At 50.0% G+C, this 27911-nt stretch overlaps 2 protein-coding genes across 2 annotated transcripts in view; one reads left to right on the forward strand and one right to left on the reverse strand.

Annotated features, from left to right (window-relative positions):
- SEMA3E (semaphorin 3E) overlaps window positions 1–5043 on the forward strand; it is a 248335-nt gene extending 243292 nt beyond the window's left edge. Inside the window, exons 16-17 of the mRNA XM_063134310.1 lie at window positions 3073–3212; window positions 4391–5043. Coding sequence (XP_062990380.1) covers window positions 3073–3212; window positions 4391–4843 — 593 coding nt within the window. The 3' untranslated portion in view covers window positions 4844–5043. The remainder of the gene's footprint in view (window positions 1–3072; window positions 3213–4390) is intronic.
- Window positions 1–27911, reverse strand: part of LOC134403819 (uncharacterized) — a 537248-nt gene that overhangs the window by 446250 nt on the left and 63087 nt on the right. The window lies entirely within an intron of this gene.

The following is a 27911-nucleotide window of genomic DNA, read 5'->3' on the forward strand; positions in this document are numbered from 1 at the left end:
AGATCATGTTCTCTCCCTCCCTCCCTTCCTCCTTCCCTCCCTTTCTCTCTCTCTCTCTCTCTCTCTCTCTCTCTCTCTCTCTGTGTGTGTGTGTGTGTGTGTGTGCCAGGAAAAGCTTTGTTGGAATAGTGGTTTCCTACAGGGCAGATTAGAATTTGGAAGGGAAATACTTCACAACGCAAATAATTTTCACATTTGTCCTGTGATGTGAGGAAATTCCATACTGTTCAGGTTTTTAGCACAATTCTCAGGAGACTTGGATACTGAACATTGGCAGGAGAATATGTAATATATTGTTAGATTTAATTGTAGAATAGCATGCATTGAAACTTTAGATAGGATTATAAACCACCCAAGGGACCTTTGGATGATAATGTGGTGGATCAGTTATTATTATTATTATTATTATTATTATTATTATTATTATTTTAAAAAAGAAAGAGTTCATCATGCCTTCTACTCCCTTTGTGCTCTTTTGCCAAATGCTGATCACAAAATGGAGACCAAAGACATCACTCCATCTCCTATTATTGTTCAAAATGCATTAACAATGCAATCACAGATCTGAAGCCCAAAGCAGTGTACAGTGGAATATGTTTCAACAAAGAGCCTTTCTAAAATGTGCCGTATGTTTTGCAGTTTGCAAAGGGCTGCAAGATGTTTTGGCAAGTGTTTGCATTCTGCAAAGATCAGCAGATGAATAATTCCTGGGCTCAAGATAACAAAATCATTTGCTGAGTGGCACTCACTGAAGCCTTGAGCCGGCAAAGCTGTTAAGCCCAACCATGTTGTTTGGAGCCAGTAATACTGACTTCACTTAACTCATGAGTGTGAAAGTAAACCTTGAGCATCTGGCTTGACTGAAGCCTATAGACTACTGATAAATCTCAATCCAACAAAATGGAACTTTGTCCCTTCAAGATTAGGTTGAAGAATGGGGATTTGTCAGATAGCCTATTGAGAGATTTAGATGAACCTTTTGAGTTCTTCCATGGAACTGCAGCTCAGCGTTCTAAAACAAGGAACATTTGTTATGCTCAGTAGGATTGCGATATTCTTGAATATAAGTGAGCATGCCAATAGATGTTGCTTACCTTTAAAAAAAAAAGTGGGGGCAGACATTATTGATCAATTTTGGTCCTAAAAAATCAATCTACAAAAGAGTTGCCATCATGCCTTGAGTCTTCATGCTTCTTCTCCAAGGTCTCCTAAGAGTGGCTGTTAGGTGAGTGAGGAACCTCAACACTATGATGAAGCCCCATGTATTTCTAAGTGTTTCGGCACAAGATGAGTTGAGACACTACAAAGATATTTTCTGCAGTGGCAATTGTGACGTGCTGGATCAAGTGACTTTTTTGGGTCAATTTTGTAGGACTACGATTTATCAGTCACCTGCACCCTTTATTCAAACTAAGGTGCATCAAGGGCCTTCTCCACTTGTGCCAGAATATCATAGCCTCACTGTTGATCTTTATTGGCTCAGCAATACTAAAAAAGAGAAGGATCTTGGAATTGTTGTAGATCACAAGCTGAATATGAGCCAACAGTGCGACATGGCTGCAAGAAAGGCAAATGCTATTTTGGGCTGCATTAATAGAAGTATAGCTTCCAAATTGTGTGAGGTATTGGTTCCTCTCTATTCAGCCCTGGTTAGGCCTCATCTAGAGTATTGCATCGAGTTCTGGGCTCCACAATTCAAGAAGGACGCAGACAAGCTGGAGTGTGTTCAGAGGAGGGCAACCAGGATGATCAGGGGTCTGGAAACAAAGCCCTATGAAGAGAGACTGAAAGAACCGGGCATGTTTAGCCTGGAGAAGAGAAGATTGAGGGGAGACATGATAGCACTCTTCAAATACTTAAAAGGTTGTCACACAGAGGAGGGCCAGGATCTCTTCTCGATCCTCCCAGAGTGCAGGACACGGAATAACGGGCTCAAGTTACAGGAAGCCAGATTCCGGCTGGACGTCAGGAAAAACTTCCTGACTGTTAGAGCAGTACAACTATGGAACCAGTTACCTATGGAGGTTGTGGGCTCTCCCACACTAGAGGCATTCAAGAGGCGGCTGGACAACCATCTATCAGGGATGCTTTAGGGTGGATTCCTGCATTGAGCAGGGGGTTGGACTTGATGGCCTTATAGGCCCCTTCCAACTCTACTATTCTATGATTCTATGATTTGAAATCACTGCTCTACAGCTCCTTTGAGGAGTCCTTTGAGAGGCTCATATCAAATGTTCATATATACGTTTTTAAAGACTCATAAGTGCTGTCTCACGATCCCAGCTCTGTTTGACGTTAGCCCTATTCAGACATTCTGAACCAGAATAGGCTTAAAAAGGAGGGCAACAGGCCAAAGTGGAGAGTCTCTTCTCTCCCTGGGAGCTTTCCATGTGATCAAACAAGGGATAATCAGATATCGGTTTTCAGATATCATAAAATGGGAGTGTCAAGATCCATATGTCAACAAAATCATAGCCTGGTTCGCATGACACAAGGGTGGTTAATGAGCCATGGTGGCTTCTTAACCACCTCTGCCCGTGCCAATGGCATGCTGGCTCACTTCCCTAATTACCCTTGCAGTGGTTACCCTCTAACCAGCCAGCCACCCACCCTTGCCATGTTTGCACTTCACAACAAGCTGTGCCTGGCAATGGTAGTTAGAGAAATCGGATGGCCTGCGCAGGGGTAATTAATAAGCCACTGTGGCTTATTAGCCACCCTGCACATGTGAACCCGGTCAATATTTGGAGTAGCCTTCAATATTTGAAGTTTGCATGTTGTTGTTGTTTTTACAAAAAAAACAAGAGAAGCCACTCCTAATCTGCGGATACATTTTAAACATTTTCTTTAAAGCAAAAAAATATGCTGCTATGGTCTCGGAGACCATGGCAATAATAAATTGCTCCAGGAATTATTCAACTGGTAAATTCTCATTTTCTACCATTAATTACTGTGAAGATTATTTGTGTATGAAGGGTGAAACCTAGTGATTTCCCTCAAAGTGTGGATTTCCCTCCAAGCTCTGTGTGAATGACACATCTCAGAGGGTTTTGTGTATTTTCCTGTTCATAGGAGAAGCCCTGGATAAGACTGAAGAGCGTCTGGTGTATGGAATAGAATACAACAGCACTCTCCTAGAATGCATCCCAAGGACCTTGCAAGCAAAAGTGATCTGGCTTGTACAGAGGGCGCATGAAACCCGAAAGGATGAGGTACTTTTTCATTGAATTAAAGAGTAAAAACTTTCTCACCCAGTGGCCTCCTTTTTCGTATGTTTCTGTAGTACTGACACTTGATAACATGTGCACATTTGAAATATGTGCAAAGAAAACTGAATACATCTGAAAAACGAACACAGGCAAATTAAGGCCTTAGCTAGAGTCATCCCTGCTGCTCCCGGGATATCCTGTGTGTCATTTACATGAACAGGGATGACCCCGGGACGATCCTGGGATAAACCTTAGGTCAGCCTTCCTCAACCTGGGGCGCTCCAGATGTGTTGGACTGCATCTCCCAGAATGAGCTGGCTGGGGCATTCTGGGAGTTATAGTCCAACACATCTGGAGCGCCCCAGGTTGAGGAAGGCTGCCTTAGGTCTAGCTAAGGCCAAAGACATTTGAAAATGTGCACAAAAATATGTACAAATTTCTGAGCAGGGTGAAGTGGACAGCTGGAAAATTCTTCTTCTCACCCAATTGGCAATAATGCACTTCTGACACACGGATCTGCTGCAATCACTTCTGCTTTCATCCCAAGTCCCATTGTTTCAATGGGAAAATTCAGCTTAATTCTCTCTGTTTAAAATGAGTGGTACCTTAAAGCTCTCAGATTTTGGTAGGATTGTGCCCCAAGATGTTTAAGATGAACATGCCTGGATTATGTTTAAAGGATCACAAACTTTTAACCCCCCAATGTCCCTTGATATGCTTTTCACCCTTTCACCAGAAATCCATCAAAATACACAATTTTGTGATCCTGTCCCAGCATTCTTTAAGACTGATTCACCTCTGATGTTTCGTGTCTACCACACATTGGTTATTATAAGGGTGGATTCCTGCACTGAGCAGGGGGTTGGACTCGATGGCCTTTTAGGCCCCTTCCAACTCTACTATTCTATGATTCTATAAGAGGTGCCATGCTGGATCAGACCAAGGGACCATCTAGTCCAGCACTCTGTTCACACAGTGGCCAACCAGCCATCGGCCAGGGATGAACAAGCAGGACATGGTGCAACAGCACCCTTCCACCCATGTTCCCCAGCAACTGGTGCGCACAGTCTTCCAATTTCAATAAAAAAATCCAATTTTCATTTTCATTCTTAATGTTCTTATGATTTTATTGTATTCTTGCTTTAGTGGATAATACAATTTCCTCTTTGTGCTGCACTCAGGTGAAGACTGACGACAGGGTACTCAAAGTCGACCTTGGCCTCTTATTTTTAAGGCTGCACAGGATGGATGCTGGGACATATTTCTGCCAGACAGTGGAACACAGCATCATTCATACAGTAAGAAAAACCACACTTGAAGTCGTGGAAGAAGAGCGCGTGGATGACATGTTCAGCAAAGACTATGAGGAGGACGTATCTCATAAGATGCCGTGCCCTGCACAGAGTAGCATCCCCCAGGGCTCAAGGCCATGGTACAAGGAATTCCTGCAGCTAATAGGTTATAGCAACTTCCAGAGAGTGGAGGAGTACTGTGAAAAAGTCTGGTGCACGGATAAGAAGAGGAAAAAGCTGAAGATGTCTCCGTCCAAGTGGAAGTATGCTAATCCTCAAGAGAAGAAGGCACGCATGAAACCCGACCATTACCGTGTTCCCAGGCACACTGCTGACTCTTGATGGGGAAAAACAAAGCAAAAAACACACCTCGCCCTCATTCTTTCAAGACAGCATTCTTTTGTTTGGACCTAAGGAAAGGGAAGTCAGTCTTGGACTTGGTAATTAATACAGGTTTATATATATATGAAACGTTGAGACTGGAAATGAACAAGAGTGTTTTTAGTAAGTTATACACTTGACGCCTGTTTAGATGCATTTTTTGTAAACAAAACAAAAAAATCAACTTAATTCTTGATTCTAATTGTACCATTCCATGCCGGGTTTTCCATTTAAGGACACTCTGACAATCATCATATTCAACGTTTAGTCCAAATAGTCAAGTTTGGACCATGCTTGTGTTGTATATTCTAGTGTGTTGTGCGGATATTTAAGTGAACTTAAATGCTGAAGCTTCGATAAGCAAAAAACAAAAACCCAATGTATTGTATAGTTTCTTTATGATTTCACAAATGTCTTGTTGATTTATCATGGGGCATATCCTGCATGGCCCATGGGCTCTTCCTGGACTCCTGAGAATCCCAGTTTTCATTTCTGAAGAGCATGTTTCTAATTCTTATCGGTGCAGAAATCAGTTTGGCAATGTGATGGCAGCCACGGCTGAAGCAGAAATGATGAAGGATCATAAATAAAAGTTTAAAAACAAGTAGAAAGCCAAAGTCATTGATTACAATGTAGCAACTGCTAACCATGAAAGCCATTAAATGAGACTTAACCATGATTAATTCAGCTGAAGTGTGCCCCCAAAATAGTTTTGCTGTGGTTTCTAAATCCATGTATCAAGAATTATAATGGCTTCCACTTTGGGGCATAATAACTTCCTGTTACAAATAGTCTTAGGTAGGGTGACCATATGAAAAGGAGGACAGGGCTCCTGTATCTTTAACAGTTGTATTGAAAAGGGAATTTCAGCAGGTGTCATTTATATATATGGGGAACCTGGTGAAATTTCCTCTTCATCACAACAATTAAAGCTGCAGGTGCCCTGCCCTCGTTTAAATCTGGTCACTCTAGTATAGTTCCTGCACCTTTAACTGTTGTGATGAAGAGGGAATTTCACCAGGTTCTCCATATATACAAATCACACCTGCTGAAATTCCCTTTTCTATGCAACTGTTAAAGATACAGGAGCCCTGTCCTCCTTTTCATGTGGTCACCCTATCTTAGGCCACAGCTAGACCTAAGGTTTATCCTGGGATCATCCAGGGTTCGCCCCTGCCTGAGCACTGGATCCCCTGTGTGTCACCTAGATGAACAGGTTTGATCCCTGGATGATCCAGGGATAAACCTTAGGTCTAGCTATGGCCTTACTTGGAGCAACTGCCATATGCCCACCAAATCTAATTTGCAAATTAAAGTGAAGGCTCATTCCCTTGCCACTCTCTTCCCTGACCCGCTTCCATCATCCCGCCCACCCCACGTGCTTCTGAGAGGGCTACAGAGGGCACAGTCTGGATTGTGCCTCGTGTTTAAAAGATGCAGCACTTTGGACCCCCATCCCATAATAACATCTTTCCTTATCTCAGAAGCGATAAACAGGAAGCTCATCCCTGCTTTTTTGGAACGACTGATATTGTTAAAGGTCTGATGCAACTTGCTATGCATTTTCATGTTTGACGTATTGTTTTCCATTTACTTCTGAATCACAGCCAAACAGCAACTTTTGATTGGTCCCAATGTTTACTTTTCCCCTCTAAGAGATGGGAATAACGAGAGTGATCTACTGTGGAGCTGAGCAAACTCTTTGCTTGCTATAAGATTAATATGGGTACCCCCTTGTGGCAAGAAGGAGCAGTTCATTCTGATATATATATATATATATATATATATATATATATATATATATATATATGTGTGTGTGTGTGTGTGTGTGTGTGTGTGTGTGTGTGTGTGTGTGTGTATACATACACATGAATACTTTAAATTTCATCCTAATACCATAGATCGGGGCAGTCCTATAACCACAGAACGTTTCATATTAATTTTTGTAAGTTTCAAACAGCACCTCTCGTTTCTTGCAATTTTCAGTTCTCGTGGCAAAATAGCACATTTATGGGAATTTCAGTCCAAAACCTGTGGAGGGCCACAAGCTGGTGACCTTGGCCAGATCTATACCAAGCAGGTTATGACACTTTGAAAATGGTTTGAAAACTGTACATGGAGCATGTCCTTGGGCCCCAACAGTTGTCGCTAATGTTATAAACCACTTTATAGCTGTAGTGGCAAAACTCAATGTGGCAAAAATAAATTTCAAATTAATTTTGTTAAAGGCCTTTTCAACGTCCAAAGAAACCGTAGCTGCCTGGTCTGTTCTTGGTGTTTAAAGCTATCAGATCCACAACTAACCTGAGATTATCAAGTATGTTTAGTGCATCCCATGTGATCTGTTCAAGCCAATGGTGTGATAACATCTCTCAATCTATCAGCCAGAATTGCTGCTTGATATTGTTGATTAATGAAATAGGCCTTTTCTTGTTAACTAACGGAACAGGCCGATAGTTTGCGCATTAAGTATGATCCTCACCAGGTTTAGGAATCACAGTAATATAAGCATTGTTTAATGATGAACAAAGGGAGGATGTTTCAAAAAAATAATTATAAAGACAAGGATGTTTTGGAACTCATAGGTTGGAAAATATTTTATACCACTCAACTGGAAACCCAACTGGACCAGGCGATTTCCCTGGTATTCACATTATTCGTATTACTAATTGCTTTCAGTATTTCCTCAATACACAAAGGAGCTGAAAGAAACTGCCATTGTGAATACCTAAACATGGAAGATCAACGTAAAAATAATAATAATCCATGTCCTGTTCCGATGTTTCACTTCCTGTACTATACAAATCAAAATAAAACTTTAAAAATTCTGAATGTATATCTACGGAAGCAGTGAATATCTTATCATTCCTATCCATGATAGATGAAACAAAATTTCAGTGTTTTTGCTGATTAAGAAAATGGGGCAGAATCTTACTGGGATGCTCACCTTTTTCCAATCTTCCCGTCGTAAAAAGGTTAAGGCAAATTCTGCCTGCTGTGAAAGAATATTAACTCATATTTAACATTCTGCAGCTCCTGATAAAATTGCAGAGTTGGGCAGGTGGCAAACTGGGTTATGAAGCAAAGGCAAAATTTGACCTCATATAAAAGTTTTATTGGCCTCCCACTCCACGGCTCAACAATCAACTGTAACCTCTTAATTTCGGTATGTTTGAGTAACTCAGAAGAAATCTATGATTAAGAAGAGACCAGGGAGCCTTGGCAAATCTAAAAATTACAACTCCAATCAGAATGGGCATGGTCTGAAACTACCAACGTATCAAACTCACATGCATGTATTTGATGTAGCAGAGATGTAGAAACAAAGCAATGAAACAAAAATATTATTTATTTATTTATTACATTTCTATACCGCCCAATAGCCGGAGCTCTCTGGGCAGTTCACAAATACTCTAAACAAAAGCAGTTGTGCTGGATTGATAGATTTTCACAGTTTCACATTAATGTGATAATGGAATAGAATGGAATTACAAGAAAAAATAAAAATAAATGTGAAAGTGTCACTGAGTTGACATTAACAGATTTGCCCTAAGCTTTTTTTCCTCTTAGTAATAATTTCTCATGCCTTTTTTTGCTTTTATTAATATTTTATTTTACATTTTGTAATCCAGTAACTCCATGCAGTCAGAATTTGCTGATTCCTAATTTTTTTAAAATAAATAATCCCATGCATTTGTTATGGACTAGTTCTCACTGAGCCTATTCTAAGTAAATATGAATTAATTTGTGCTATTGATATACCACTAAATATAATATAATATAATATAATTAATATAATAAAATATAATATAATATAATATAATAACATCCCTAAGCGGTTCACATATAAATATTCAAATCACGTTTAAAATACAATATTTAAAAACAGAACATTAAAAACAATTCCAATTACAACAAAAGCAGAACAAGGAGCAGTAGATGGAGCAGCATAATTTAATTAAAGCCCAGGGAAAGCCTGGGTGAACAAATGTGTTTTCAGGAGTCATTTGAAAGATGCTTTTCCGAAGGGTGGGCACTGCTACCAAGAAGGTATGCCATCGAGGTACTGTATGGAGGCATTCTGTAAATGTTAGACCACCAGCAGGGCCTCCTCTGTTAATTTTGTTTATTTTAGACCACCAGAAGGGCCTCCTCTGATGATCTTGAAGGCCACCTGGGTATCTATAAGGGAAAGCAGTCTGCTAGGTATACTGGTCAAAAGTTGTTTAGAGTTTTCTATGAAAATAACATAAACTTATATGTGGTTATGCCACATAAATTTATATGTGGTCATGCTGCAGTGAACTTTCTTTTCTCTGATGTGTGGATTCAACTTAGGAACAAACAAGAATGAAGGCAATTACATTTCCAGAATTTCAATGAGACTTTTCTTTTTTTACCCCAATACTAGGGCTGTGCTCCACTCCGTTTCAGTTCCCCGAACCTGGAGCGGAGTGATCCGATCCGCCTCTGCCAAAGGTGGATCCGCATCGGGTCGGGGGAGCTGCAGATTGAGGCAAAGCAGTTCACCTCTATCCGGAGCTCCAGACGCAGGAAAGTGGGGGGAGGGGGCTTACCTGCCTCCATCGCGGTCTGGCACCAGCTTCAACTGAGGACCAGGCCTCAAACCAGAAGTAGGACACGGCCTCTTCCAGCTTGAAGCTTGGGCCTCAATTGAAGCTGGTTCCGGACCATGCTGGACACAAGTAAGTGCGGGAAGAGGGAGGCTTACCTGGCTCCACCGCCACTACAGTCCATGCAGTGATGGCGACAGAGCCAGGTAAGGGGGCAGGGGGAAGGGGGGCTTACCTGTGTCTGGCGCGGTCCAGCACTGGTTTCAATTGAGGCCCAGGCTTCAAGCCGGAAGAGGCCGCAGCCTCTACCAGCTTGAGGCCTGTGCCTCAGTTGAAGCCGGTGCCGGACCGCGACGGACACAGGTAAGTGGGGGAGCTTACCTATCGGCAGTGGCAGTGCAGTCCTTGTGGCAACGGAGGCAGAGCCAGGTAAGGTGGTCAGGGGTAGGGGGCTTATTTTGTCCCCCCTTCCCCACTTACCTGCCTCCGCCGTCCACTGCGAAGGCAAGTAAGTGGGGAAGGGGGGAAATCTTGATCCGGTTGTCCGGATCTCACTCCGCGGAGCGGAGCAGGGGAGAGTCGGATCAACCTGAAGCGGTTCGGGCCCGATCTGGAAGTTCCAGATCAGGCCGCGAAGTGGTTCGGGGGGGTCCGTGCACAGCCCTACCCAATACTTCCCATTGGCTGGGCAAAAAAAGGCCTTCAGCAAAAATCTATAATTTTCTTGGAATATTTTATGACCCAGGAGTTTTTTGTTGGCAGAAAGAAAACTGTAAATGATAAAGGGTTGAAATTTGGGGGAGTTATTTAGTACTGTGCAAGTGACAACGTCCTAGGCCGGGGTGGGCAACTTGTGGCCCTCCTGACGTTTTGGCCTACAATTTACATCAGCCCAAGGCAGCATAGCCAAGGGTGAAGGGTGAAGGAAGTTATATGCTAAGAGATCTGGAGGAACACACGTCGTTGCCATCCTCGGTCCTAGTCATGTTGTAGGTCTACTTCTGTGTAAATTCTGCAGTGAAAAGTGTGCCTGGGGCAGGAGTTTGTCCCAAATCCTTGTAAGAAAATTTTCATAGAAGCCACTCAATCAAATCAACTGTACTAGGAAGCCAAATGCGATGTGCCAGCTGAAGTGATTCAAACACCAGATTTTGCCTTTTTGTATCCATTTGAAAGTATAAACTAGTTGCAGCATTTTTAAGGATTCTCTTTTTTCCTTCCTAAAGGTCAGATTTATTTTATATCAGTAGTTTTTACATACAGACATTGCATTTTTTTTTTTAATCATGCAAAATTCTCCTAGGCATGAAGAAGGTGGTAATTTATTTTAGGATGGCTGGCAGGAAGGAAATTGTTCTTGAAATTAATTATGGGGCAGGGAGGGAAAATCCCTCTCCCAAATGTCATAGTATTTGCAAGTGACTTAAAAATAGAATTTGGAAGAAGGAGCAAATTAACACATCCTCTTATTAAAGGGCTGTTTTGGTTTTTAGCAGGCTGCATAACTGACCAAAGCTTTGATCTGAAGAGGAGGCAGATGAAGAAGAAACACTATTTGTTGCTAATAAGAGTGCAAGATATGGGTCTGAGATTTGTAACTCCAAATCACACCCACCACCATCATATGTGTAGAGGAACTGCTCACTACATACTGCTCACCCCTTAGGATAAATATTCTTCATGCCCCTTAAACGGGATTCCCTCTCCCCTTCAGCATCAGGGTGCCTGCCTGGGTGTGCACAGAGATCATTGGATGTGAAAATAAAGATACTTGTGAATATGAGAAAATTGTTGTCTCTCCCCTATCCCTTCCCATTAAGTCCTTTGGCACCAGAGGTCTCATAACTGTCCACCACCATCATTTTAAAAGTGACTGAAGCCCTGTTTCTCCACCGGGAACATTAGTAACAGGAGTAAAGACTGGAAACCAGAAAACGTATACATGGATAACCCAGGTAAATATCTACACAGAGGCAGGGTCCTACTGCTCTATTCAATAACCAGCAAGGCCAATGCAGAGAGTATTTTAGGGGGGGGTAAATTTAGCCCTTAGGCTTGTCTATACAGCTTCTTTACCCCAACCTAAATGCACATATTTGCATTTTAGGTTACACAACGCAGCCATCCGTTCACCGCAGCACCGGGTTTTTAACCCGATAATGCGCATCTTCACATTCACAATTTACTGCGACTTTTAGATCACGTCCGAGTTTGCACCATGTTATGGCAATGTGTCTTTGGGGAGTTAAATTGGATTTTGACATGTGGGCGGAGCTTTGAGGGTAGGACAATGTGATTGGCCGATTTCCCGATTTCACACCAATCGGGTGCCTCGTTTGTGCACGCCGATTTTAGTTTGAAGTTTCTCTGTGTAGCTCAGAAGAGAAAGCTTCTTAAAACAAATTGGTTTATGTATTTATATATTTATTACATTTCTGTACCTCCCAATATGCAAAGCTCTCTGGGCGGTTCACAAAAACAAAGAGGGGAAAACAGGCAGCCAAAGGAGACATGTTCTGCTGCCTCATTCCTTTCCCTCTGTAGCCTCGTTCCTTCCCCACAATGTTATATGAATCTGCGGAGCTCTGCATATAAAATTTATAGCTTCGCTCCTCTCTCCTACGTAGCTTTGTATATGCGATAATGCTCATGTGTGCATTTATAACTCACTATAAAAAAATTCAAGAATTAAATCAGTGCTGCTGCTGCAGTGTGACACTCTTTACCTACATTCGAATCAATGAAAATTCAGGTTTATGTTTAATGAGGAGCAATCCTGAAGTCATATAGATAGGGGCCTGGTGATAAAGCCACCATAAGTAAACTTCCCATTCTAATCCAGTTTATTTGTGACTCCTGTGGTCCTAGAGCGAGGGTGTTGAACCACAGGCCTATGGGGTAAATATGACCACTTGTGGCCATATTCCAGCCCTCTGGGGTTCCCCGGAAGAGCATCTTCCGTTTCCCTGGCCGTAACCCTTTCCCCAACTGCCCCCAAAAATGTGGTTTTCCAGCTTTTACATACTTCCTTCCTGTTCAAAAATATTGAAACGCCTCTCCTCAGACTTAGCTATTACTTAGCCATAAGAGCTTTAGAACTTTAAGATAAACAACATGCTGGTATTTGGTTTTGTGGTTTATTATTATTATTATTATTATTATTATTATTATTATTATTATTATTCCCCACCTCACCCCTTTTGCCTTTAGCTATACACATGTTTGCCTTCGGCTTCGACCACGACTGGAATGCAGCCCTGCAAAATCGAATTCAGCCCTCTGGGATGAAAGACGTTCAACCCCCCCTCTCCTTGGGTTAAGGGATAAAAATTCTCTAAAGTGCCCCAGGTATGTCATGGTGCAGCCATTATTTACGTTTGAGCCATTTCGGCACTGGTGTGTTGCTGTAGTGGGTATTAAAAAGAAAAATATAAAAGACGGCCATTTCTCTTCAACAATATGTGGTAGTTGTCTTTTGTGTTGTTGTTAAATTGTGATTGGTGCCTTTTAATTTCTCAAAAAGTCTCCAGTCCCCAATTCTCTGTCTGAGCTTGCATGCACATCTATCATTGGCTCAGGGCTGCAGTATTACATGTTATCATCTTAGGTTTCTGAATGACAATTTTTGTAGCCGTTAAGTCTGTCACCCGGCAAAGATTTAGAAGGATAGAAATATATTTACAGTCCTTTTCATTGCTCAACTCTGTGAGTCCAACACTGATATTTTGAAATGGTACACAGATTGCATTCCAATTTAATTGATAGAGCAGTAGAATTAATCAAATAAAAATATACTTAGATATATCCTCCTTTGAATCTCAGTGAACCATTTCCCCCCCCCCAAAAAAAAAACTAAATCCATTCCTTCTCTAATTTTTTCCTTCAGCAATGAAGTCGCAGATATTTCTGCCACCTCATGTTCAAGGTCCAAAAACTTAGAGATGTTTTTGAAAGCTGCACTGTCCAGATAAGAGGAACTGAAAGTGAGCTTTTTACATTTGTCATTTACCAAGATGTTTGTAATTCCTGTCAACCCTCTGAAACGATTTCAGCTCAAATTGCTGTTTTCTTTGAGATTTTTAAAATTGCCAGGAGGTGGATCTGCTGACAAATGACTGGTGCAGATGGAATTGTGTGTCTCAGTTTTTAGCTGATTTGTATTTATCTGTTAATAGTCAGAAATGCTTTGTCCCTCTCTTCTTTGAGAGACAGAAAGTAATTTACCTGTAGACTAATGGAAATGCAACTGCAGACGGGATTATGATGCATCAAATAAAGAAGTTAATAGCTATTTAATACCTGTATTTCAGCACCATATCAACAATTCCACAGTTCTTATGCAGACACACACACCCATCCGTAACAGGAATGGCACAGCGAGTTATCTTAGACCGCACACACAACGGGGTGAAGCCTGTGGAAGGTGACAGGATCTTCAGGCTTTCCTCATTCTGCAATGCAGCAAGTTACTTGAATTTCATCCTCCATTAATTTCGGATTGGCATTTCCAGCTAACCCAGATATATATATTGGCCATAATGCATAATGCAGCTGATGGGATGGGCCACTGTTATGTAGACCAGCTGTACCCATTGTGGAAAATTCCGCAACTACGTGTGTGTAACTGATGATTTAGTAACTTCGATAATCGGCTGCGGCCCTTAAGAGTGCCACAGATGGCCACATGCCTTTTCCCCACACATACCCCAATCATTTGGGGGTTCCCCAGCTTTTGTGCAGTTTTCTCCCCATTTGAGAAGGTTAGACTGCTTCTCCTAAGGTTTAGTGACCTGGAATTAAGAGCTTTAAGCTAGCATAGGATCATATTTTTGGTCTTTTAGGCCTTCCCCTTTGCCTTTGGCTCCACCCACTATTAGAATGCTGCCCCTGAGAGCTTCTCTGAAATGGAATTCGTCCCTTGGGCCAAAAAGAGGTTCAACACCCCTGACAAATGTCCGATAGCAGGCAGCAGAGTTAGGGATGCGGAATCTCGGGTCCGTGGGCCAAGTGTGGAGCTACAGGCTTCCTAATCCAGACCTCCAGGCTCTTCCGAGGCCATGGCCCCTCCTTGGCCACACACCAGTTTACTGCTATTATTTGCTCCAGCTACAATTATTGATTCCTTCCAAGTACAAAGGGGGTCTCACGCACGTTGGGGAAGGAGAATATCTGGATGCAAGTGTCTTCTTCCCCCATAATGCACACTGGACAAAATTAAGAGGCCCATCTGTAGATTGACTGATTTTTGCTCTGTTCCCACCCACTTTGGCTCTGGTTCCATCCACTTTAAGCTCTGGGTCCACCCACCTTCAACTACAGCCCTACCCATTGCTGGAATGTGTTGGGGGGGGAGCCCAGAAATGTTTTGACTGAGGTAACATGGAGTTCAACAAGGAAAAGGTCTTCCATCCCATCTGCGGAACCCTGAAGGGCTTCACTGGCCCCCACAAGAGGACTGGATTTGGATGTGAGGTCTGAGATTCTGCATCCCTGATATATGCAATCCCCAGTGCCTTGGGCTATCCCTCAATAGTGAATCCATGTGATCATGTATTGCGTACCCATTCAATTCTGCGATACAAATTATTATAAAGTTTAACAAGTAATTGTGAAGCTGTCAATTTATTTTCGGGTGTGTGATTATTTTCCTGCAAATCTAGGCATCAGCAGATTTAATCCGAGACCATTCCAAACTCGCATAATATTTAAGGTTCAAAATGGAATGAGCAAAAATTCGTGCTCAGTATTGAGATATAGATATAGAGAAGCAAATGTACCTATAGGCATTCGGTATGAGTTGGATCCAAATTTACTTATACTTCAAGTAGACCCACTGAAATCAATGGGGCTTTGGTTAATTATGATGACTAACATAAGTCGCATTAGTTTCAATGGGTCTACTCTAAGTATAAATAAATCTGGATCCAAGCAGGCGCAAGCATGTTACAGTACAAACATGCACACACTTACCTCAAAGTAAGTCCCATTGAACTCAATGACACTTACTTCTGAATAGTTATTCCTAGGTTTCCCCCCCTAGAATACTTAAAAGGTTGTCACACAGAGGAGGGCCAGGATCTCTTCTCGATCCTCCCAGAGTGCAGGACACGGAATAACGGGCTGAAGTTACAGGAAGCCAGATTCCAGCTGGACATCAGGAAAAACTTCCTGACTGTTAAGAGCCATACGACAATGGAATCAGTTACCTAGGGAGGTTGTGGGCTCTCCCACACTAGAAGCCTTCAAGAGGCAGCTGGACAACCATCTGTCAGGGATGCTTTAGGGTGGATTCCTGCATTGAGCAGGGGGTTGGACTCAATAGCCTTGTAGGCCCCTTCCAACTCTGCTATTCTATGATTCTATGATTCTAAATCCAGAATCCAGATGGGAAGGATGGCAGGCCTGGGACAAGCCAAGGTGGCCCACACCTTGTTCGGCGTTCTTACTGCTAGGGAGGGGAAAGAGGCCCTTGTAGGATTTTCTGCTTCAGGTGCCAAAATAATATGTGTGGTTTTGTGTACCGTGGCTTTTGTAGGGGCAGGTGGGACCATTTGCTGCTGTGGCTTAGGCAGTAAACTGCCTTGGCGGACCCTTTTGGAGGCCACCACCAGCCTGGCATCAAGCTAGCCGAAATTATGTACTGTCTCATCCTGTGGTTTTGAATCCAAGTTTGTATGCTACCCTGCCCTGCATGCAGGCTGCTTCCGTTGGGGACATGGGATATAGCTTTAAGAGGAAGAAATGCACAACACCTCTGAGGCCACAGTGCTCTGGGTTCCAAGTGATGTCATCACCTCAGTGACGTCATTTTGTATCTAACAGCCGTTAGGGCAGTTGAGGAGCCTCAACAGAGGGATGGGTCTAGGATCCGCCTGCTGCTCATAGAAAGTCCCTCTGCCTAATTTGGGGGGGGATCTCCACCCCCAGATCGCAGATCACCTCCTTGAGCAGGGGCTTCTGCGCCTCTGTGTAGTATTTCCAGGGGCCTGGAGGACTGTCGTGGGAAGGAGGGGCCATGGAAACCCACTTCCCTCAGCGCAGTTGCTCCAGTGCGAATCTGGATCCAACCCAGAGATGGTCGCTTTTGAAATATTTCAGTACTGCTTTAATTTGGTTATATATTTGAATGCGTTCGCTGCTGAGGTTCATAGTTTAGTTCAGCGTTACATTGACAGATAGGGTTTGCTTTATGTTTCATTGAGATATTGATAATGCTATGTAAGAGTATTAAAAATCTGGGTAGAAAGGTTAGGTAGGTTAATATTGTACATTTGATGGTGTTCCTTCATGCAGGCAAAACCATTTGCCAAGTAGGAGGCCTACTTGAAATGATGCTTGTATTGTAGCTTTTCTGCCAAGATGAGGCATAAAAGCGTTTGGGAGGCCTGGATTCTCAGACCGCCCATCCCACCTCACCTGGACTGTTCATTTCCCTTGACATTCGTCAGGGAAGGCTAACTTGATCTGTGTAGTGATGTCTCTCTCCCCACCGCCCCAGCCGCCCCTGAGACCCTGGAATTACCAGTCCTTTCCCCTGGCCCAGTTTCTATTGGGCTCCACATCTGGGCTCACAACTGGTGGTTCTTGCTCCTTGCCTTCTTTCTCTGTTGCTGATGGACTTCTGAACCACAAGTTTGGTTTCCCCCCCATCCCTTCCTTTGTGGTTTCAGGAAGGAGTGTGCCTGCCTTCCTGAGTTCCCGCTTGAGAAGTCTTCTTAGTCTATGTGTTCAATTTCATTTCCTGGGCCGTTCTGACAGTGCAGAGATTTGTCGTGAGGTCCTGCGCCCACTTCCTTTTCTTTTGGGCTCTCTGTGGCACTTCTGTTATGCTGTATCTCCTCCCTTTGAGGTCTTGGAAGAAGTGCAATGCAACATTCATAGCGGAGAGGGCCCTGGGCACTCGCCTTCCTGTCTTGAAGCACTCCTGCATTGCCTTGAAGCCTTGAGACTTCATCCTCAAGGAACCATAGCTCCATTCGTCTAACGTCTAACTTCTCTTCCCTGATGCTCCAAACTGCCACAAAGAGCCTTGAATTGCTCCTCTCGGAAACATCCTGCACCTGGCCAGCGGCCTAGAAGGGCTGGACTTTACACCTCTCCCCAAGTGGGAGAGAACTTCATGGGACTTACTTTTGAGTAAGCAAGTGTAGGTTGCACTGCTGGATATAATTCGGCTACAACTTCTATTTGCAGATAGGATTTCCTCAATATTTCACTTTCATAAATTTATGCCTATGCACCTATTTCTATATTTCTAATTCAATGCAACAGGGCGATTGCACAATAGAAGCCTTGCCTGGAGGCCCCCGGGGCCAGCTACAGGCCTCCCGGTCCCAAGAATTCCTCTCTCTGGACACGAGAGAGATTGAAGCCAGGCGGACAGGTGAGAGTTGGAGACCTGCTGGGAGATTGCCAGGTGATTTGTGGCTCATGCTTTAACACTACTGACACAAACAGAACTTTTCCCCTCTGAAATCAGGCTTCCGAAATCTCAATGCTTGGGGGGAAACAGGAGGAGATTTGGGTGTGAAACGATTTGGGTGTGAGCTCCAGTTCTGTTCCTGAAAACCAATTCCTGGCCTGAGCATCGGCTCAGAGGCACACTGTCCCGCAATTTTGCGTCTGTCTTCTTGAGCCACTGCCTTTCACTTTGTCTGAGGAGAGGGCCTTGGGCTCCGAGCGAAATGCGACGCAGACCCCGCAGGCCCAAAGTCTGCCTGGCGGAAAGGAATTTGCTTTTGAGAGGTTCCCCTTCAAGGGTCCGTCTGTGCAGTTTGATGGCAGGCTTAGGGGGCGGGTTCATATGTTGCATTTAGCCCTAACCCTTCATTATGCAGGCCAAGACATTGACCAGGTACGAGACCCAAACTAATCATGTCTTTATTACAGGTGTTCTGAAAAATGTAAAGTTGCCCACCCCCTTCCCACCAGCCCAGCCCAGCCCTGCCCTGCCCCGCCCCACAGTGCTCTGCCCCAGCTCAGCCTACTTACCTCTTTGTGGGCCTTTCTAGACCTACCAGATAATCCGGAGGAGAGGAGGGGAGATCTCGCATTAGGAATAACGCGAGATCTCACCCTTATTCAGATGGGAGCCGCAACAACAGGTGTTCTGAAAAATGTAAAGTTGCCCACCCCTTCCCACCAGACCAGACCAGCCCTGCCCTGCCCCGCCCCACCCCACAGTGCTCTGCCCCAGCTCAGCCGCAACAAGCTCTGGAGGTTGTCTCCCAGCCCCGTTCTCCTTCTCCTGCCCGGCCCCCACCCACGATGCCTGATTCCCCCCGATGTCCCCAGCCCCGTTCTCCTTCTCCCGCCCACTCCCACCCATAATGTCTGATTCCCCCGATGTCTCCCACTCAATTCTCCTTCTCCCGCCCACCCCCCCACCCATAATGTCTGATTCCCCACGATGTCCCCAGCCCCGTTCTCCTTCTCCCGCCCGCCCCACACCCACGATGTCTGATTCCCCACGATGTCTCACACCGCGTTCTCCTTCTCCCGCCAGCCCCCCACCCACGATGTCTGATTCGCCCGATGAACCCCAGCCCAGTTCCCCTTCCCCCGCCCGCCCCCACCCATGATGTCTGATTCCCGCCGATGTCTCCCACCCCGTTCTTTTTCTCCCGCCTGCCCCCTACCCACGATGTCTGATCCACCCGAATTCCCAGCCCCATTCCCTTTCTCCCGCCCGCCCCCCACCCACGATGTCTGATTCCCCCGATGTCCCCAGCCCCGTTCTCCTTCTCCCGCCCGCCCCCACCCACGATGTCTGATTCCCAGAATGTCCCCAGCCCCATTCTCCTTCTCCCGCCTGCCCCCACCCACGATGTCTGATTCCCCACGATGTCTCCCACCTTGTTCTCCTTCTCCCGCCCGCCCCCCACCCACGATGTCTGATTCCCCATAATGTCCCCCACACCGTTCTCCTTCTCCCGCCCGCCCCCCACCCACGATGTCTGATCCACCCAATCTCCAAGCCCCATTCCCCTTCTCCCGCCCACCCCCCACCCACGATGTCTGATTCCCCCCGATGTCCCCAGCCCCGTTTTCCTTCTCCCGCCCACCCCCACCCACGATATCTGATTCCCCTGATGTCCCCCAGCCCCATTTTCCTTCTCCCGCCCGCACACACCCACGATGTCTGATTCCCCCCGATGTCCCCAACCCTGTTCTCCTTCTCCCGCCCGCCCCCCACCCACGATGTCTGATTCCCCACGATGTCTCCCACCCTGTTCTCCTTCTCCCGCCCGCCCCCCCACCCACGATGTCTGATTCCCCACGATGTCCCCCACAACGTTCTCCTTCTCCCGCCCACCCCCCACTCACGATGTCTGATTCCCCCCGATATCTCCCACCCTGTTCTCCTTCTCCCGCCCGCCCCACACCCACGATGTCTGATTCCCCACGATGTCCCCCGCAACGTTCTCCTTCTCCCGCCCGCCCCCCACCCACGACGTTTGATTCCCCCAATGTCCCCAGCCCCGTTCTCCTTCTCCCGCCCACCCCCCACACACGATGTCTAATTCCCCCCGATGTCCCCAGCCCCGTTCTCCTTCTCCCGCCTACCCCATCCACGATGTCTGATTCCCCACGATGTCTCCCACCCTGTTCTCCTTCTCCCACCCGCCCCCCACCTACGATGTCTGATTCCCCATGATGTCCCCCACACCGTTCTCCTTCTCCCGCCCGCCCCCCACCCACGATGTCTGATCCACCCGATCTCCCAGCCCCATTCCCCTTCTCCCGCCCACCCCCCACTCACGATGTCTGATTCCCCCCGATATCTCCCACCCTGTTCTCCTTCTCCCGCCCGCCCCACACCCACGATGTCTGATTCCCCACGATGTCCCCAACAACATTCTCCTTCTCCCGCCCGCCCCCCACCCACGATGTCTAATTCCCCCCGATGTCCCCAGCCCCGCTCTCCTTCTCCCGCCTACCCCATCCACGATGTCTGATTCCCCACGATGTCTCCCACCCTGTTCTCCTTCTCCCACCCGCCCCCCACCTACGATGTCTGATTCCCCATGATGTCCCCCACACCGTTCTCCTTCTCCCGCCCACCCCCCACCCACGATGTCTTATTCCCCCGATGTCCCCAGCCCTGTTCTCCTTCTCCCGCACGCCCCCCACCCACGATGTCTGATTCCCCTTATGTATCCCACTCTGTTCTCCTTCTCCCGCACGCCCCCCACCCACGATGTCTGATTCCCCCGATGTCCCCAGCCCCGTTCTCCTTCTCCCGCACGCCCCCCACCCACGATGTCTGATTCCCCCCGATGTCCCCAGCCCCGTTCTCCTTCTCCCGCCCGCCCCCCACCCAAGATGCCTGATCCACCCGATCTCCCAGCCATATTCCCTTTCTCCCGCCCGCCCCCCACCCACGATGTCTGACTCACCCGATGTCCCCAGCCCCGTTCTCCTTCTCCCGCCTGCCGCCCACTCACGATATCTGATTCCCCACGATGTCTCCCACCCCGTTCTCCTTCTCCCGCCCGCCCCCCACACACGATGTCTGATTCCCCACGATGTCCCCCACCCCGTTACCTTCTCCTGCCCGCCCCCCACCCCCGATGTCTGATCCACCCGATCTCCCAGCCCCATTCCCCTTCTCCTGCCCACCCCCACCAATGATGTCTGATTCCCCCAATGTCCCCAGCCCCGTTCTCCTTCTCCCGCCCGCCCACCACCCACGATGTCTGATTCCCCCCGATGTCCCCAGCCCCGTTCTTCAACTCCCGCCCACCCCCCACGACCAATGTCTGATTCCCCCAATGTCTCCCACACCATCCCCCTTCTCCCGCCCGCACCCCACCCACGATGTCTGATTCCGCCGATGTCCCCAGCCCCGTTCTCCTTCTCCCGCCTGCCCCCACCCACGATGTCTGATCCACCTGATCTCCAAGCCCCATTCCCCTTCTCCTGCCCGCCCCCCACCCACGATTTCTGATTCCCCCGATGAGCCCAGCCCCGTTCTCCTTCTCCTACCCGCCCCCACCCACGATGTCTGATTCCCCCGATGGACCCCAGCCCCGTTCTCCTTCTCTCGCCCGCCCCCCACCCACGATGTCCGATCCCCCACCCGATATACCCAAGCCCCGTTCTCCTTCTCCTGCCCGCCCCCCACCCACGATGTCTGATTCCCCTTATGTATCCCACTCCGTTCTCCTTCTCCCGCACGCCCCCCACCCACGATGTCTGATTCCCCCGATGTCCCCAGCCCCGTTCTCCTTCTCCCGCACGCCCCCCACCCACGATGTCTGATTCCCCCCGATGTCCCCAGCCCCGTTCTCCTTCTCCCGCCCGCCCCCACCCAAGATGCCTGATCCACCCGATCTCCCAGCCATATTCCCTTTCTCCCGCCCGCCCCCCACCCACGATGTCTGACTCACCCGATGTCCCCAGCCCCGTTCTCCTTCTCCCGCCTGCCGCCCACTCACGATATCTGATTCCCCACGATGTCTCCCACCCCGTTCTCCTTCTCCCGCCCGCCCTCCACACACGATGTCTGATTCCCCACGATGTCCCCCACCCCGTTACCTTCTCCTGCCCGCCCCCCACCCCCGATGTCTGATCCACCCGATCTCCCAGCCCCATTCCCCTTCTCCTGCCCAACCCCACCAATGATGTCTGATTCCCCTGATGAACCCCAGCCCCGTTCTCCTTCTCCCGCCCGCCCACCACCCACGATGTCTGATTCCCCCCGATGTCCCCAGCCCCGTTCTTCAACTCCCGCCCACCCCCCACGACCAATGTCTGATTCCCCCGATGTCTCCCACACCATCCCCCTTCTCCCGCCCGCACCCCACCCACGATGTCTGATTCCGCCGATGTCCCCAGCCCCGTTCTCCTTCTCCCGCCTGCCCCCCACCCACGATGCCTGATTCCCCACGATTTCTCCCACCCCGTTCTCCTTCTCCCGCCCGCCCCCACCCACGATGTCTGATCCACCTGATCTCCAAGCCCCATTCCCCTTCTCCTGCCCGCCCCCCACCCACGATGTCTGATTCCCCCGATGAGCCCAGCCCCGTTCTCCTTCTCCTACCCGCCCCCACCCACGATGTCTGATTCCCCCGATGGACCCCAGCCCCGTTCTCCTTCTCTCGCCCACCCCCCACCCACGATGTCCGATCCCCCACCCGATATACCCAAGCCCCGTTCTCCTTCTCCTGTCCACCGCCCACCCACGATGTCTGATTCCCCCAATGTATCCCACACCATTCTCCTTCTCCTGCCCGCCCCCACCCTCGATGTCTGATTCCCCCCAATGTCCCCAGCCCCGTTCTCCTTCTCCCACCCGCCCCCCACCCACGATGTCTTATTCCCCCCGATGTCTCCCACCCGTTCTCCTTCTCCCGCCCGCCCCCCACCCACGACGTCTGATCCCCCCGATATCCCAGCCCCATTCCCCTTCTCCTGCCCGCCCCCACCCACGATGCCTGATTCCCCCCGATGTCCCCAGCCCAGTTCTCCTTCTCCCGCCCGCCCCCCACCCATGATGTCTGATTCCCCACGAAGTCTCCCACCTGTTCTCCTTCTCCCGCCCGCCCCCCACCCATGATGTCTGATCCACCTGATCTCCCAGCCCCATTCCCCTTCTCCCGCCCGCCCCCCACCCACGATGTCCGATCCCCCACCAGATATATCACAGCCCCGTTCTCCTCCTGTCCGCCGCCCACCCACGATGTCTGATTCCCCCCGATGTATCCCACTCCGTACTCCTCCCGCCCACCCCCCACCCACGATGTCTGATTCGCCCGATGTCCCCCAGCCCTGTTCTCCTTCTCCAGCCCGACCCCAGCAACGATGTCTGATTCCCCACGATGTCCCCAGCCCCATTCTCCTTCTCCCGCCTGCCCGCCACCCACGATGTCTGATTCCCCCGATGAACCCCAGCCCCGTTCTCCTTCTGCCGCCCGCCCCCCCACCCACGATGTGTGATTCCCCCCGATGGACCCCAGCCCCGTTCTCCTTCTCCCACCCGCCACCCACCCACAATGTCTTATTCCTCCGATGTCTCCCACCCCGTTCTCCTTCTCCAGCCTGCCACCCACCAATGATATCTAATTCCCCTGATGTCCCCCAGCCCCGTTCTCCTTCTCCCGCCCACCCCCACCCACGATGTCTGATTCCCCCGATGTCCCCAGCCCCGTTCCCCTTCTCCCGCCCACACCCACCCACGATGACTGATTCCCCTCGATGTCTCCCACCCCGTTCTCCTTCTCCCGCCCACCCCCACCCATGATATCTGATTCCCCTGATGTCCCCCAGCCCCGTTCTCCTTCTCCTGCCCGCCCCAACCCACGATGTCTGATTCCCCCGATGTCCCCAGCCCCGCTCTCCTTCTCCCGCCCGCCCCCCACCCACGATGTCTGATTCCCCCGATATCTCCCACCCCGTTCTCCTTCTCCCGCCAGCCCCCCACCCACGATGTCTGATTCCCCCGATATCTCCCACCCTGTTCTCCTTCTCCCGCCCGCCCCACACCCATGATGTCTGATTCCCCACGATGTCCCCCACAAAGTCCTCCTTCTCCCGCCCGCCCCCCACCCACGATGTCTGATTCCCCTCGATGTCTCCCACCCCGTTCTCCTTCTCCCGCCCACACCCACCCATGATATCTGATTCCCCTGATGTCCCCCAGCCCCGTTCTCCTTCTCCCGCCCACACCCACCCATGATATCTGATTCCCCTGATGTCCCCCAGCCCCGTTCTCCTTCTCCTGCCCGCCCCACCCACGATGTCTGATTCCCCACGATGTCTCCCACCCCGTTCTCCCTCTCCCACCAGCCCCCCACCCACGATGTCTGATTCCCCCTGATATCTCCCACCCTGTTCTCCTTCTCCCACCCGCCCCACACCCACGATGTCTGATTCCCCACGATGTTCCCCACAACGTTCTCCTTCTCCCACCCGCCCCCACCCACGATGCTGATTCCCCCGATGAACCTCAGCCCCGTTCTCCTTCTCCCGCCCACCCCCCACCCACGATGTCTAATTCCCCCCGATGTCCCCAGCCCCGTTCTCCTTCTCCCGCCTGCCCCCACCCACGATGTCTGATTCCCCACGATGTCTCCCACCCTGTTCTCCTTCTCCCACCCGCCCCCCACCTACGATGTCTGATTCCCCATGATGTCCCCCACACCATTCTCCTTCTCCTGCCCGCCCCCCACCCACGATGTCTGATCCACCCGATCTCCGAGCCCCATTCCCCTTCTCCCGCCCACCCCCCACCCACGATGTCTGATTCCCCCCGATGTCCCCAGCCCCGTTCTCCTTCTCCCGCGCACCCCCACCCACGATATCTGATTCCCCTGATGTCCCCCAGCCCCATTCTCCTTCTCCCGCCCGCACCCACCCACGATGTCTGATTCCCCCCGATGTCCCCAACCCTGTTCTCCTTCTCCCGCCCGCCCCCCACCCACGATGTCTGATTCCCCACGATGTCTCCCACCCTGTTCTACTTCTCCCGCCCGCCCCCACCCACGATGTCTGATTACCCCAATGTCCCCAGCGCCGTTCTCCTTCTCCCGCCCACCCCCCACCCACGATGTCTAATTCCCCCCGATGTCCCCAGCCCCGTTCTCCTTCTCCCGCCTGCCCCCACCCACGATGTCTGATTCCCCACGATGTCTCCCACCCTGTTCTCCTTCTCCCACCCGCCCCCCACCTACGATGTCTGATTCCCCATGATGTCCCCCACACCGTTCTCCTTCTCCTGCCCGCCCCCCACCCACGATGTCTGATCCACCCGATCTCCGAGCCCCATTCCCCTTCTCCCGCCCACCCCCCACCCACGATGTCTGATTCCCCCCGATGTCCCCAGCCCCGTTCTCCTTCTCCCGCGCACCCCCACCCACGATATCTGATTCCCCTGATGTCCCCCAGCCCCATTCTCCTTCTCCCGCCCGCACCCACCCACGATGTCTGATTCCCCCCGATGTCCCCAACCCTGTTCTCCTTCTCCCGCCCGCCCCCCACCCACGATGTCTGATTCCCCACGATGTCTCCCACCCTGTTCTCCTTCTCCCGCCCGCCCCCCACCCACGATGTCTGATTCCCCACGATGTCTCCCACAACGTTCTCCTTCTCCCGCCCGCCCCCCACCCACGATGTTTGATTCCCCCAATGTCCCCAGCCCCGTTCTCCTTCTCCCGCCCACCCCCCACCCACGATGTCTAATTCCCCCCAATGTCCCCAGCCCCGTTCTCCTTCTCCCGCCTACCCCATCCACGATGTCTGATTCCCCACGATGTCTCCCACCCTGTTCTCCTTCACCCGCCCCCACCTACGATGTCTGATTCCCCATGATGTCTCCCACCCTGTTCTCCTTCTCCCGCCCGCCCCCATCCACGATGTCTAATTCCCCACGAAGTCTCCCACCTGTTCTCCTTCTCCCGCCCGCCCCCCACCCATGATGTCTGATCCACCTGATCTCCCAGCCCCATTCCCCTTCTCCCGCCCGCCCCCCACCCACGATGTCCGATCCCCTACCAGATATATCACAGCCCCGTTCTCCTCCTGCCCGCCGCCCACCCACGATGTCTGATTCCCCCCGATGTATCCCACTCTGTTCTCCTCCCGCCCACCCCCCACCCACAATGTCTGATTCGCCCGATGTCCCCCAGCCCTGTTCTCCTTCTCCAGCCCGACCCCAGCAACGATGTCTGATTCCCCACGATGTCCCCAGCCCCATTCTCCTTCTCCCGCCTGCCCGCCACCCACGATGTCTGATTCCTCCGATGTACCCCAGCCCCGTTCTCCTTCCCCCGCCCGCCCCCCACCCATGATGTCTGATTCCCCCCGATGTCCCCAGCCCCATTCTCCTTCTCCCGCCTGCCCCCCACCCACGATGCTGATTCCCCCGATGAACCTCAGCCCCGTTCTCCTTCTCCCGCCCGCCCCCCACCCATGATGTCTGATTCCCCCCGATTTCTCCCACCCCGTTCTTTTTGTCCCGCCCGCCCCCCTCCCACGATGTCTGATTCCCCCGATGTCTCCCACCCCGTTCTCCTACACATGGGGCAGGGGTGCAGCTCTGACCCCAGCCACCCAGAGAAAAGGAGGGATGGCAGGTTGGTCACAGAAACTTCACGCAGTCAGCTGAGAGGAAAGAGGGACCCAGGCAGACAGTCACTCCTCCTTGTGCCAGTTCTCCCGTGTCTGGACCTGCCCGCTGACTGCAGAGATCAGTGTGAGCCTGGCTAGTCACCGGTTGTTTAGGGCCGAGTAGGAATTTTTCCCCCTTTGTGGGTCCTGATTGGCCAGGAGCCCATGTTTTTTTTCACCTACTCCACACTGACCTGGGATTGTGCAGCCCTTCATGGGCATGCAGCCAATAATAAAACTTGCCCCATTTGATTAAGAGGTGCATGAACAGGTGTAGTGTCACTTAGTGGGGTGAAGAACAGGGATGGGCTTCGCCTTGGGTCTGAACTCAAAATCCAAGTCAAAGCAGGCCGATTCACGTCCATCTTACCCCAAATTCAGTATGGGACCCAATTGCGCCAGCTGGCCAGTTGCTGCTCCGTACCTGCTCACCCGCCCATGAGACTTACCTGAGGCCTCTGTGCACGCCCATCATCCTAGTGAGCCGCTCCGTCCTGCCGTAGATCTACTGTTGTAAACTAAGTGGCCAAAAATGGACATTTCCAGCTGCTGTCGATGACCACAGTAGATCTACGGCAGGCCAGAGTAGCTCTCTATGAGGATGGATGGCTCGACTGTGCATGTGGCGGCTTCAGGGAAGTCGCGCGGTGTGAGTGGGCAAGGACGAGGGAGGTGGTGAGCAGGTGGGTAGGGGCCAGCAGCCGGCCATCAGGCTGAATTGGCCATCTGGCCAAATTAGCCAAGACAGGCCAAGGCGTCCCAATCTGTTCCCAATACCGAATTCAGGGTGAGGTGGACGTGAATCGGACCTCTTGGACTTGGATTTTGGGTTCAGACCCAAGACGAAGCACATCCTTGTTCTTCACCCCTCTAACTGACACGACACTTCAGATCTTGTTCTAAATTGGAAGTGGCCAATTCAGCCTAACGGGCAGCTGCTGCTCCCCACCTGGTCGCCCGCACACGGGACTTACCTGAGGCCTCTGTGCACGCCCATCATCCTAGTGAGCCGCTCCGTCCTGCCGTAGATCTACTGTTGTAAACTAAGTTGCCAAAAATGGACATTTCCAGCTGCTGTCGATGACCACAGTAGATCTACAGCAGGCCAGAGTGGCTCTCTAAGAGGACAGGTGATTCACCTGTGCATGTGGCGGCTTCAGGGAAGTCCCGCGGTGTTAGTGGGTAAGGACGAGGGAGGTGGCGTGAAGGTGGGGAGGGGAGCCCCTTCCACTCCTGGTTAGCCTTACGCCCCGCTTTCTGGAGTCCCTGTGGGCGCCCATGGGTGCCTGGGAAATCGCAAGTAGCTGGCCCACCTCAAATTCAGAACCAGATCCGAAGTGGGCCAA

The sequence above is a fragment of the Elgaria multicarinata genome, chromosome 9, assembly GCF_023053635.1.
Source record: "Elgaria multicarinata webbii isolate HBS135686 ecotype San Diego chromosome 9, rElgMul1.1.pri, whole genome shotgun sequence".
NCBI classification, from domain to species: Eukaryota; Metazoa; Chordata; class Lepidosauria; order Squamata; family Anguidae; genus Elgaria; species Elgaria multicarinata.